Source organism: Pangasianodon hypophthalmus, chromosome 9 (genome assembly GCF_027358585.1).
Source record: "Pangasianodon hypophthalmus isolate fPanHyp1 chromosome 9, fPanHyp1.pri, whole genome shotgun sequence".
Lineage (NCBI taxonomy): Eukaryota > Metazoa > Chordata > Actinopteri > Siluriformes > Pangasiidae > Pangasianodon > Pangasianodon hypophthalmus.
The window spans coordinates 1526861-1540194 of record NC_069718.1 but is presented as its reverse complement, the minus strand read 5'-3'; the positions used below and the strand labels follow the sequence as shown (position 1 = coordinate 1540194).

At 40.6% G+C, this 13334-nt stretch overlaps 2 protein-coding genes across 4 annotated transcripts in view; one reads left to right on the top strand and one right to left on the bottom strand.

Annotated features, from left to right (window-relative positions):
• LOC128318941 (uncharacterized) overlaps positions 1–303 on the bottom strand; it is a 27829-nt gene extending 27526 nt beyond the window's left edge. Inside the window, exon 1 of the mRNA XM_053237155.1 lies at positions 132–303. The gene's annotated coding sequence lies outside the window, so the exon portion shown is untranslated. The remainder of the gene's footprint in view (positions 1–131) is intronic.
• Positions 1–13334, top strand: part of LOC128318940 (cathepsin S-like) — a 14434-nt gene extending 1100 nt beyond the window's left edge. The window contains exons 2-8 of one of the 3 annotated variants that reach the window (XM_053237152.1): positions 5801–5919; positions 8606–8728; positions 8845–9000; positions 9625–9849; positions 11327–11486; positions 12384–12486; positions 12641–13334. In XM_053237152.1, coding sequence (XP_053093127.1) covers positions 5806–5919; positions 8606–8728; positions 8845–9000; positions 9625–9849; positions 11327–11486; positions 12384–12486; positions 12641–12737 — 978 coding nt within the window. In that variant the 5' untranslated portion in view covers positions 5801–5805 and the 3' untranslated portion in view covers positions 12738–13334. Of the gene's footprint in view, positions 1–5790; positions 5920–7488; positions 7519–8605; positions 8729–8844; positions 9001–9624; positions 9850–11326; positions 11487–12383; positions 12487–12640 lie in introns of those variants that run through there. The other 2 variants (XM_053237153.1, XM_053237154.1) reach the window with 2 other exon arrangements.

Below are 13334 nucleotides of genomic sequence, written 5' to 3'. Positions count from 1 at the left end.
ATGATAAATCAAAGATTCATCTAAAAGAATTTGTAATCAATGCAAGTTTGTCTAACACCGCTTTCCCCATTTCCTATCAAATTTAGTCAGTTCTGTTTCCCAGAATATAAACAAACTAGTGTTTCTCTCACCGCTTCAGCACCTCGTTAGTTCATGTTCGGGCAAATGATGAGTCAGATAAAGGTTATGGGTTGCAGTGCACAATAACTCCCAGCTGGCTTAACTGAAATAAACTAAAAGGAAAGCAAAACAAACTTTTTCTCCCCGTTTCCCTCCCCCGAACCGCACAGCAGCGCAACACGAGCACACTTCTTCCGAACTACATTACCCATAATGCATTTCGCTCAGGACTACAACACCCACAGTTAGTGATCTTAAAGCGACGACCCTCATTTCCCTCTCCTGCAACACTACCCCCACTCTGGATGGTGATTAAACTTAACACCAATCCAGCACTATTACATGAGTGACATGAAACACATCAACAAATACATTACCATAGATTCACAGTGTTAATAACAGCAGAAATACATTCAACATATTGTCTACCCATATTCCTTTTTTTTTTTTTTTTTTAATTATTATTATTCTTTTTTCCCCTTCTTTGTTCCCTTTTAACAGTCCATAGGTAGCACAATTTGTCAAACCATACAGTCCATTCAAGCAACTCAGCTCATTGGAGGCACTAGTCCATATATTCCAAGCCCCATGTGACAGGGTAAACAGTCCATAAAGTAGAAGGATAGCATAGTGCTGGGAGGGGTTTAAGAGTAGCTTTATAAAGGGGTCCTACCTTGAATCAATAGTAATTCAGTCAAAACACATATAGTGAGGTAGTACATTAAGTCCAGCTAAGCAACTGGCATTCCCTTCCACTATTGGCCTGCAGAAGGAAAAGAAGTTAACACCAGCCAGTGATTTGCATACTAATGAAATAGGCTTAATTAAACATATTCGTGGCTTCTTTCCTTAACCACATGTAAACAACAAAATCCACATGGGTTGCAAAAGAAACACATATAAGAGAACATTTTCACAGACAGTATGCTTTTTTAATTTCTTTTTAACAGTAGAACAAGAACACATTATCAACAAGAGTTTTTTTTTAAGCTAACAAGGGTCAATTAGTCCAGTCTCCTAACCAGTTGTGGAAGTGGACCTGGTTACATTGTAGTGCAACCTGATATGCGAACTGGAAGGGGTCAAGAGAGGGGAGGATGATGGCTTTGATGTGTTGCATGACTATCTGCTCAAAGCACTTCATGACAATGGGGGTCAGAGCAACAGGACGGTAGTCATTAAAGCTGGATGGGGATGGTTTCTTAGGGACATGGTTTTGAAGCATGTGGGGACAACAGCCTGGCTCAGGGAGATGTTGAAGATGTCTGTGAAGACATCTTTGAGCTCTTCTGCACAGTCCTTCAGCACCCGACCCGGTATGTTGTCTGGACCAGCTGCTTTCCGGGCATTGATCTTAGAGAAGGATCTCTTCACGCTGGATGGAGAAATACACAGAACCTGGTTGTCAAGAGAAGGTGGAGTCTTTTGTGCAGGCGTGATGTTGTGTGCTTCAAAACATGCAAAGAAATTATTGAGTTCATTTAGTAAAGAGATGTCATTATCGCAGGTCTGTGGTGGGGGTTTGTAGTCAGTGATGGTTTGCATTCCCTGCCACAGGCTCCTTGTGTCCACGGGACAGGTTGGCCCTAGCTGTTCTCAGGTCATCATCATCACCGGCCCTAAAGGCAGCATTTCGTGCCTTCAGCAGGTTATGGACCTCTCCTGTCAGCCATGGCTTCTGATTTTCGCAGGTGGTGATGGTCCTGGTTACAGTTACATCATCAATGCATTTGGTGATGTAGGCAGTGACTGTCTCAGTATATTCCTGAATGTCAATGTACTGGTTGTAGGTGGCTGCCTGTTTAAACAGATCCCAGTCTGTGGTGGAAAAGCAGTCTTGAAGTGATGAGTAGGCACCTTCTGGTCATACACCTGTCTTTGAGCTGGTTTGGTGACTTTCACCCTTGGTCTGTATGCTGGCATTAGCATAACAGTAGTGTGGTCAGAAAGGCCTAGGGGGGGGAGGGGGGAGGCTTTGTATGCTCCTCTGTGGGCTGTGTAAACCACGTCCAAAATATTATTTCCCCGTGTTGGAAAATCAATGTGCTGATATAATTTTGGTATAGTGTTTTGCACTAAAATGTAAATATCTACACACTCACATGTGCTGTGAATGTCTATAGTGTACATATTGTATTTTATTTTATTGTATTTTATTTTATTTTACTTTTTTTAATTACTTGTCTTGTTATGTTGGTTTCTCACACCATGGGTCTGAGGGAAACAAAATTTCAATCCTCTGTGTGTCCTGTACATATAGCAGAATTGACAATAAAGTTGACTTTGACTTTGACACTTTGGTGGTCTCCTGACTTGTTGTGGCCTACCCATCATTTGGCCGTTAACAGTCTCTGTTAAGTCCTGTTGCACCGTGATACCTTCATTCCATGGTACATCTCTGTCCTCCTGTTCCATTATTGGCACACAAGTGTTGTCCAGAGCAGGCACCCTGTCTGTATGGCTGGCATTTCCAGGTTCCTCTGCAAAGAGATGTGACAGGTCCAGGTTCAGTTCACTTCCATCAGCTTCCAGGGTTGGAGTAGGAACTTCCTGAGGTCGCTAGACTTCTGAGTCCTTCAACACCCAGCTGTTCTCCAGGGGTTGCCGAGAATGGTAAGGTTTGAGCTTGAATGACTTTTGGATCAATGACTTTTACTTTAGTCCTTGGGCTCCTCTGGATCCGGTACACTAAGTCGTTCCAGGTGTCCCAGGATAAAGTAAGGACCATCATATTTGGGGAGAAACTTCCTGATCTTGTTTTTCATCTGTTTAGGTCCTTTAACAAGGTACCACACTGCATCACCGACCTTATAGTGTGTCATTGCTGCTCTCTTATCGTACTGCTTTTTAGCATGCTCCACAGATTGGCCTAGTGCATCCTTTGCAATCTGATGTGCCAACTGCAGCCTTTCCCTCATCTGAGCCACATATTGCAGGGGTGTTTGAGCTGATGTATCATTGGGGGGCATTCCTGCGACTAGCTCAATGGGTTCCGCTAGCTCCTGGCCAAAGAGCATCATGTTAGGGGTAAATCCAGTGGAACTGTTCTTGGTTGCTCTGTAAGCCATCATAGCATAAGGAAGCGTAAGATCCCACTCCCAATTACATTGCTCCAAGGTCATGGATAGGATTTTCTGGAGAGTGGTGTTGAACAGCTCAACAAGTATTGACGGAACCGTGCGGTGAACCCCACCACGGCCAGCAATTCTCTCTGAGTGGTACAGCAATTCTGTTCATTTGGTGTCAAACTCCGACTTCCGTATGCCAGTACACGTTCCACTCCCTGCTGGAGTCGGGACAACACAGCACCAATCCCAAAGTTCCCACTGTCCATAGGGTAGCCAAGAATAGGGGCAGTAGCTTGTTGAAGGCCTGCTGACTCTCCAGAGTCCAGTGGAATCAAGCATGTTTCCTTAGGAGGTTGTGAAGGGATTTGGCAACTGAAGCAAAGTATTTGAAAAATTGTCTGTAGTATGACACAAAACCTACAAATTGCCGGACCTCGTTAACACTTGTGGACTGTGGCCACTCTCGAATCTTCCGCACTTTCTGGGGGTCGATGGTGATACCCCGCTCTGAGACGATGTGGCCCAGGTAGGCCACATGGCAGCGGAAGAGACAACGCTTGGTGGGTTTCAGTTTTAGGTTGGCTTGGCACAGTCTTTTAAACACTTGTGCTAGTCGCTGAAGCATTTCCTTCACATCTTTTCCCTGCACAATGATGCCATTTAGATAGACCAGGCAGATCTCCCACTGCATTCCAGCTAAGACACGATCCATTAAGTGCTGGAACGTTGCTGGTGCATTTCAGAGGCCGAATAGCATCACATTCCATTCGAACAGCCCCTTCCTGCTGCAGAATGCGGCAGCCCGTCTTGCCTCTGGAGTCAGCTCCACTTACCAATAGCCCGAGGCTAGGTCTAATGTGCTGAACCATTTCGCCATAGACAGGGTATCCAGGGTGTCCTGAAGTTGTGGAAGCGGGTAAGCATCCTTGATAGTGCACTCATTCAGAACCCTGTAGTCCATGCACAGTCAGTATGTCTTGTCTTTCTTTTTCACCATTACGATGGGTGAAGCCCAGCTGCTATTGCTTGCGGAGGCTAAACCAGCATCGCGATTTTGCAGAATCTGTTAATTTGCACTTTGCTGTTTCTCAAAGGCCATTCTACCCAGTTGTTGCTTTACAGGTGGACCAGGCCAGATTTGAATGTCATGCTCCACTAGACTAATGTGGCCAAGTAGTAGAGAAAACATGAGGTAGCGCTGGAGCTGGACGCTGCAGGTTAAGCCTGGGTGAAGGACAGTGCCGCCTCATATGACTGATGCCTTGGCAGTTGTGACATGCAATTTCTTCCCAATTTATTTTTCCCTTCTTGTTGTACTTTGGCGGGTGAGGTTTGAATTCCACTCTTGTATTTTAGTATTTTTTAGTTGATGGCACCGGGTTTTTTTCGTCACTTTCACTTTGGTCTGGGCACTCTCCTCTTGCAGATAACTTTGCACAAGACAAAACCTAAATACTAGTATATACACTATATACAAAAGTATGTGCACCCCTGACCATCATACCCATACCTGCTTGTTGAACATCCCATTCCTGATTTAAGCTCCACTCTTCTGGGAAGGCTTTCCACTAGATTTTGGAGTGTGGCTGTGGGGATTTGTGTTCATTCAGCTACAAGAGCATTAGTGAGGTCAGGCGCTGATGTTGGGATGTCGAGGAGGTCTGGGGTGCAGTCGTTGTTCCAGTTCATCCCAAAGGTGTTCAGAGGGGCTGAGGTCAGGGCTCTGTGCAGGACACTCGAGTTCTTCCACTCCAAACTTAACACACCATGTCTCCATGGAGCTTGCTTTGTGCTCAGGGGCATTGTCATGCTGGAACAGGTTTGGGCCTCTTAGTTCCAGTGAAGGGAAATTGTAATGCTACAGCATACAAAGATTGTAACAAATCAGCAAAATACTAAAAAGCTAGCAAAACCAAGCATAATCAAGACAAGCCTACCACAGGAAGATACATATCAGGGATACAGACTTCTAAGGAAAACAAACACCAACCAAGGAAGGAGAGAAAACACAGAACTTAAGTAGGGAAACTAATCAGGAGAAATACAACTCAGGTGAGCATAGGAAATCACCCAGACAACAAAAGAAGTTCAAAAACATGAGTGAGGGTGCCCTCTGGTGGTCTGGGGTAGACATGACAGAGACATTCTACACAACTGTGTGCTTCCAACTTTGTGCCAAGACTTTGGGGAAGAATCCCATATGGGTGTGCTGTCTGCATTAGGCAGTCGTGGCCTAATGGATAGCGAGTCGGACTTGCAACCCGAAGGTGAACCTGAAGGTTGTGGGTTCGAGTCTCGGGTCCGGCAGGGATACCATGACTGAGGTGAGACCCTTGAGCAAGGCACAGTACCCCCAATTGCGCCGCAGCGAAAAAAAGGCTGCCCGCTGCTCCGGGTGTGTGTTCACTACTGTGTGTGTGCACTTTTAATGGGTTAAATGCAGAGCACAAATTCCGAGTATGGGTCACCATACTTGGCCACAAGTCACTTCACATACTTTTGGCCATATAATTTATATGTACATCTGTAATGATATTCAGACTATGAGCATAAGAAAAAAACAGAATAATAAACGTTACTGCTCTTTTGTTAATTTCAGTTTCTGTTAACAGGTACGATGATGCGTGTCTTGCTTCTGGCTCTGCTGCTCTCTCAGGTTTGCTGTGATATGAATCTAGACGGCTACTGGAAATCCTGGAAAACTGAATTCAATAAAAACTACAGCAGTGTGGTGAGAACACACACATTAAATATTGATTTAATAAAAATAGACAATAGCTTTTAAAAAGAAACAAATGTTTTATAAAATTGTATTGTAAAATTATATGAAATGCATAACACTACAATACACAATTAAAACAAGAAGCTATTAACACTACAGAACTGAAGCAGCACTTTTGAGAGTTTTAAATGATTTAACAGAGACTAAAATCCTTATGATTTGAAATGTGTCACATTAAGAGTTATTAACGGACAGTCTGCATAAGAAATGTCAATATTTATGTGCTTAAAGTTCTCAGTATTCGGATTCACACTACACAGGTGTTTAACTTGAATTTTGATTTTCTTGGGCAGCGCTTTCAGGATTGACGTTTTTCAGTTGTGTGTTTAAACTATACACTTGCCTTCAAGCCTGATAAAAAAATAATGGATAAAAAAATTGTGAATTGATAAAGCAGGCTTTGTACTTTGCTGTTAATTATAATTAATAAAGGCAAGATACATGAATATATTTTAAAATATTACACTGAAATACAAATGATAATAAATCAAAGATTCATCTAAAAGAATTTGTAATCATTCCAAATTAACACTGCTTTCACTCACCTTAAAGAGCACCTCCTTTGTTTGCATAATGAACTAGATGTCGCTAATATTTTGTAACCTCATCAGAAAACATGAAGCTTAGGCAGCGGGGAAAACGCTGTAAGAGTTACAGCCTAAGTGAGGCAGCAAATAATTTTTTCTTTCTTATTTTATTTGCCAGCATAGTAAACTGTGCACAATTTAATATGACCATGATACTGAATTAAGATCATGAAATTGTGATATACTATTTGAATTCTTTCAGTTTGCTATTTTGAGTTCTTCAGTTTAGAATTTGTGCTCATCTTTGATTTATTTATGCTGATTTGTAAAGAAAACATGCCTAGCACTCATCCATGGTCCTCCAAGCTTCTCTCTGAGCAGAGAGACAAAAAAGATGCAAAGTACAGAACCTAAAGCCCAGAAACTGAATGACAGATTAAAACAGAAAGAGTGAGTAATGTGCAATAGAAAAGCTTAAAGTTATAATTAATAGCCATAACATTCAAACATTCATTACATGTTCATTACCAGTATAAGATTATTTTATTCTATTAAATATGCCCAACTAAGGTGGGCATATTTAATAGAATAAAACTTGTAGGAAGCACTTTTTGTTGTTTGTGTGTGCAGTTGTTTAGTAAGTTGGAGTGGTTTGCATTAATAGCTCCTACGCGATAAGACCCTGCTGAAATCAGGCAGCTGTTAGTCATATTTTACGTATTTCTTTTTTGCCACACTTTACTGAAGGTCTCTAACATTTCAGCAACACAGATGCTTGGGAGATGTTAACTCCAAAACAGGAGTTTGCTAAACTGATTAAATGGATTGAGTTAGTTCTTCCTTCAATGTCACATTCTAATCATGGAGCATAACAGCCCAGTCTGGGTATGCGTCATAAGCTAGACCGCCTTTGGCCACCAGAGGGAGGCACAGGACAGCTCTGAAATAATCAGAACCAACGAGCCACACCTGTCCACTTCATGTGCTCAGACTTTGTTTCAGAGGCCAGGCAAAAGACTTGGTCAGTATTTTGGGTGTTTTGAAACTAGTGCCATACTCTAGCTTTTCCTCTGTGCTAGCTTGCCCTTGCCTTGCTGACCAAGCCACCCTCTCAAGTTCCTTGTTGTTTAAAAAAACAAAACAGAAAAGCTTTTTGTTTTCTGGTTAGCTCCCTGTAGTGAGTGGTCAGAGGTTTTTCCCCCTGGCATTCCTATGTTTACAATTAATTTAAGATTGAATGTCTCCTGATTAAGTTTATGCTTTTAGTTCCTCCTTGGTTTTCATTTTCCCGAGCTCTTCTTTTTTTTGTTTTGTTTGTGTCAGGCCTCAGATATTTTGCGTGTAGCTCCCCTTTTCAATTTAAATTTGATTTCATCTTTAATTTGTGAGTTTTTCCTCTATTTGCTCTGCACTTGGGTTCTTGCTATTAAGTACTGGTTGGTGGCACGCTCAGTTTGCTCAGGTCTCTCATACAAGGAGGTCTGGGTTCATCCCCAGTGCAGAGTGCGCCACCATATTACATGAAGTTTTATATTAGTTTGGCATTCTGTTTGTGTGCTTTTGACCAGAAATATCAGAGATGTGTGAATATGAAATAAATTTACAGCAGTATAAGAGACACAGTGCCACCAACATAGCAATGTGTTTCATGGAGCGGAAGATATGATAAAGCTAGTGTAAATTAAATTTCTACAAAATAATACAAAGGTAGGTCCTTACCTTTTAGAAGTTATGTCATCAGCTTTTATTGCAGTCACTGAAAAATCCACCTTGCAATATCCAGGTCAAAGCTACTTACCACAGGTTTTTTTTTGCCTGCACTCCACCATGATATTTTCTGTCATCCATATTTACTAGACTGAAACAAGTCAGAGAACAAATGCAGGCAAGACAGAGACAAGTCCAAGCCAATACAGGAAGTAACCTGAGACCAGAGTCAAGTCCAAGACTGGACTTTACGGAGAAAAATAATAAAAGTTGCATCCCACATGAAGAGTGAAGTAACTTATCAGTGTTCTTCCATGTTCAGTGACACAGTTTTATGGATTTGTGTGTGTGTGTGTGTGTGTGTGTGTGTGTGTGTGTGTGTGTGTGTGTGTGTGTGTCAGAGTGAGGAAGCATACAGGAGAGCAGTTTGGGAGCAGAATGTTTTTAAAGTGATGAAGCACAATGAAGAAGCTGCAGCAGGACAACACACCTTTACCATTGGGATCAATCACCTTTCAGACATGGTATGATCCAGTGTGCTTGTGTTTCTTTATGATGCCCATGGGGTTATATATGGGGGAAAAAAACCTTCTTTCTCTCTTTCCATTTCATCTGTGTGTGTGTGTGTGTGTGTGCGTAGACAACAGAAGAAGTCAGTGCTAAACTGAATGGTCTGAGGGTGGAGAATTTTTCTCCTCAGGATGCTAATGAGAATTTCACCTTTCTGAGTGATTTCTCCCTCCCTCCCAGTGTGAACTGGACTGATGATGGATTTGTCAGCCCTGTGCAGAACCAGGTATATATGTGTACAGTATGTTAGGAGCTTTTCAATGAACACAATAACAAATATTGTATGTGCTTTTCTGTTTTGTGTAAATAATGAGGAAACATGGTATTTCACTTCACATATACTATATGGTCAAATGTTTGTGGACACCTGACCATCACACCCATATGTAGTTCTTCCACAAACTGTTGCCACAAAGTTTGAAGCACACAATTGTATAGAATGTCTTTGTATGCTGTAGCATTACAGTTTCCTATCATTGGAACTACGGGGTCTAGTCCAAATCCGTTTCAGCATGACAGTCCCCCTGTGCACAAAGCGACCTCAACCCCACTGAACACCTTTGGGATGAGCAGGAATGCAGACTGCACACCAGGCCTCCTCGCTCGACATCAGCGCCTGACCTCACTAATGCTCTTGTAGCTGAATGAACACAAATCCCCACAGCCACGCTCCAACATCTAGTGGAAAGACTTCCCAGAAGAGTGGAGCTCATTATAACAGCAAACACAGGGGAATAAATCTGGAATGGCATGTTCAACAAGCACATATGAGTGTAATGGTCAGCTGTCCCAATACTTTTGTCCATATAGTGTATCTTCACTTCATGTGTTTGTGTTTGGCTGTATGTAGGGTGATTGCAACGCATGCTGGGCGTTCAGTGCTGTTGGAGCTTTAGAAGCTCAAATGATGAAAAAGAAGAGTCCGCTTGTTCCTCTGAGTGTTCAGAACCTGATAGACTGCAGTAGTATGGAGGGAAACCATGGCTGCCATGGAGGACTCATGACTAATGCCTTTAATTACATTATAAACCACAATGGAATCAGCACTGATGCTGACTACCCTTATGAAGAAAAGGTACTTTTTTCTTTTTGCTATTTTATAGATTCCTATGTTCAATCATTTATCTACTTCCTATCTTACTTCTTCCATATCTTTATATCACTCATTATATAATAAAGAGGAGGTGTGTCTTATTTACCAGGCAGTAACTGATTCATTATTAGCTAATTGTGCACAAGAAGTGTGTGAATATAAAAGTTTAGGAGTACATAGTTAGGGTCATCACAATCATAGTCCCTTTCCAAATCCACAAAGCACATGTAGACAGGATTAGCATACCCACCTCACAAAGCTGTGCAAGAGTAAATGTCCTGTCTGCTGTTCCATGGCCTGGATGATGTCTCCTCTCCAGAACTCTAGCAGACTTTTCTGGGGAGTTTAAATCTCCTATAATTGTAACAACTCCTCAGATTCAGTTTTTTTTTTAAAAAAAAGGGACCAAAATCCCTGTCCAAGGCTCCTGGCAGATCTCCATGAAACACCAAAGAGGCGTGTTAACTGCATGGTGTTTATTAAACTCCATCCATGGTGTTTATTAATTTTACATGTTTATTTTATTAGTATTCTGACAATTTGTGTTTTTAAATAGAAAATGTGTTTGTTTTTTTTTCATCACTTTTAATAGCAATTTCCTATTATTATTAGTTTTACTATTATTATTGCTGTGAGTAAACACTTTGTTGAAGTCCACACGAAGACCACATCAACACCACCCTCACCCCAACCCCCAGACTTTAATGCAGCCTTCACACATTTATAGAAGGGAATGATTTATAATCGCACTATCCGGTGTCACCCAGATGAGGATGGGTTCCCTTTTGAGTCTGGTTCCTCTCAAGGTTTCTTCCTCATATCGGCTCAGGGAGTTTTTCCTCACCACTGCTGTCTCTGGCTTCTCCATTAGGGATAATTTCAAACATTTACAATTTATGAATGTATTTATTTCTGTAAAGCTGCTTTGTGATAATGTCCACTGTTAAAAGCGCTGTACAAATAAAATTGAATTGACTGAACACTTTCTTTCCCCTCACTCACAAGTCAAATCAATTAAAGTTAAAAAAAGCTTAAAAGTTTTTTAAGTAATATTAAATCTTATAATAAATTATAAACACAATTGAGAAAAAACTTGATATAAAAACTTGAGAGCAAGTTGCTCTTATCATAAAATGTAAAGCAAACGAAAACACAAAAAACTTGGCCTTCACCCCCGTTGAAGTCCACACCACCCCCAACACCGCCCCCAACACCGCCCCCAACACCACCCCACCCCAAGACTTTAATGTGTTCTCCACACAATTAACTGAATAATATGATAGTGACCCACACATGCGTGGATAAAAGTGTAGGTGCCTTTTGATGTCCAATTTAGGTTTTTTTTTTTTTTCAGAACCACCATGCCAAGCACTTCATTATCTACAGTTTATGTGTACAGTTTTTTATTATTTTCACTGAATATATAATGTTGTTGTCACTTTACTGTTTCATCGTGTAGGTCGGGTTGTGCCGTAAGCGTCCTAAACCTGCACGCTGTTCTGGTTTCCGGGTTCTTAAACGTTTGAATGAGTTTGAGCTGCAGAAGGTAGTGGCTAAGATTGGACCAGTTGCAGTGGGAATTAATGCGAATGAGGTCACATTTCACCATTACAGTAAAGGTGAGCCACACACACACACACACACACACACACACACACACACTGTACATTACCAGCTTGGTGTGTTTGTCCATTAATTGTCAATTGTTTATAATCATAAGTATGTGCATTTGGATCTGTAAAGCCTCATGTCTCATATGAGTCAGAATTTCTTTTTTTATTTTTAAAACTTACTCATTGTGTGAACAGAATTTTAACTGATTTTTGAATCGTATTTATATTAAACAGATTACGTTCAGCTCAAACCAGGCTAAAATAGATTTTTTTAAATTATTAAAACATGAACCCTACACTGAAAAACCTCAGATGTAAAAATGTCAGCAGAGTTTGATTTACAGTAAATCATCATCCATCACACTGACAGACAGGAATGTAAAAATTCCACCATAGTGTTAGTATTTTTGTAGTAGTAGTAATAGCAGTAGTATTATATGATAGACTATTTTTGTCCAACAAATTTTTTTTGACAGTTGAACAATTAAGACCTTTCTTGCAGCAACTGGGTCATCATATCCGATAATGAAAAGTAGTGTTCTGAACAGTGTTTAGGTAACAAAATACATGTCCTATTTCTATTTCCAAAAATATAAACAAAGTATTAGTCTAATTTTGCTGCAAATGCCTCACACGGAACAGCACGTTCGTGTTAAAGAACACGGTCTCAATTTATCCTGAATGCTTCGTATTTGACCGCTCGTTCTCACCTGCATAAAAAATAAAAAACTTGCATGATTTTTTTTGCAAGATCCTTTAGTCTCAAACAGATGCCCTGTGAACATTTCTGCCTAGCTTTCTTTAAAAAAAAAAAGTAGTGTGCCTCCTATTTATATCTCTATTCGCTTAGTAACATCTGTTCATTCTGATTAATGTGTGTGTGTGTGTGTGTGTGTGTGTTAGGTATTTATAATTTCATTTGCCATAATAACACATTGAATCACGCTGTTCTGGTGGTCGGATATGGAAAAGAAGAAGGGCAGCAGTACTGGCTGGTCAAAAACAGGTTAAACGCACACACACACACACACTTTCACTGTTGTACTCTTGCACAATTAATTTGTGTTATTGTTGGAAAGGTTTTTATTTAACAAAGATTGGTAATGAAATCATTGCTAAAATCCTTCTCTCTCTCTCTCTCTCTCTCTCTCTCTTTTCAGTTGGGGTGCTGATTGGGGAGAGGGGGGCTACATACGAATGCTGCGAAACAAGAATCAGTGTGGAATCGGCAGCTATAGTGTTGTCCCCATTGTCTGAACTCATTTCTCACATATCACGTTTAGATTTTTTTTTTTTTTACTTTTCTTGCTATTATAGACTAATTCAAAATGGTTTTTTTTATTTGTATGTTAGCTTCTGGTGGTGGTGATGGAAAAAGTATTTCTGTTTTTGGAATGAACAAAATCCAGAGTTGCTTATATTGTATTGTATACGTTCATGTAATCCATTCCCCAAATTATTGAAAATAAATTTTTTAATGTTGCTGTATCCTGATTAATTCCTCCACCGTGGCTCCTCTCACCTGCTGGACCTGAATCATCCTGAGCTCCATTCTCTGATCTCTGTTCCTAACCCTACAGTCACACAAGAAAGTGACAAGTTGCTTATGTCACTTGTAGTTTATCTCTCTTATGGTGTGTAGTGACCACTACTGTTGTTGCTTGTGGGTAACTATATAAAACTTCTAATGCTAAGAAATTAATGGTCAATTAACTTCTTGTCAGTCAATTGTCCAAATACCTTTGAGCCCCTGAAAATGGAGGTACTTTGTTGAAAATGGCTGTAATTCCTAAATGGTGAATGCCATATTTTTTGTAGGACCTCTTAAAATAAAGCTGAAAGTCTACACTTCGA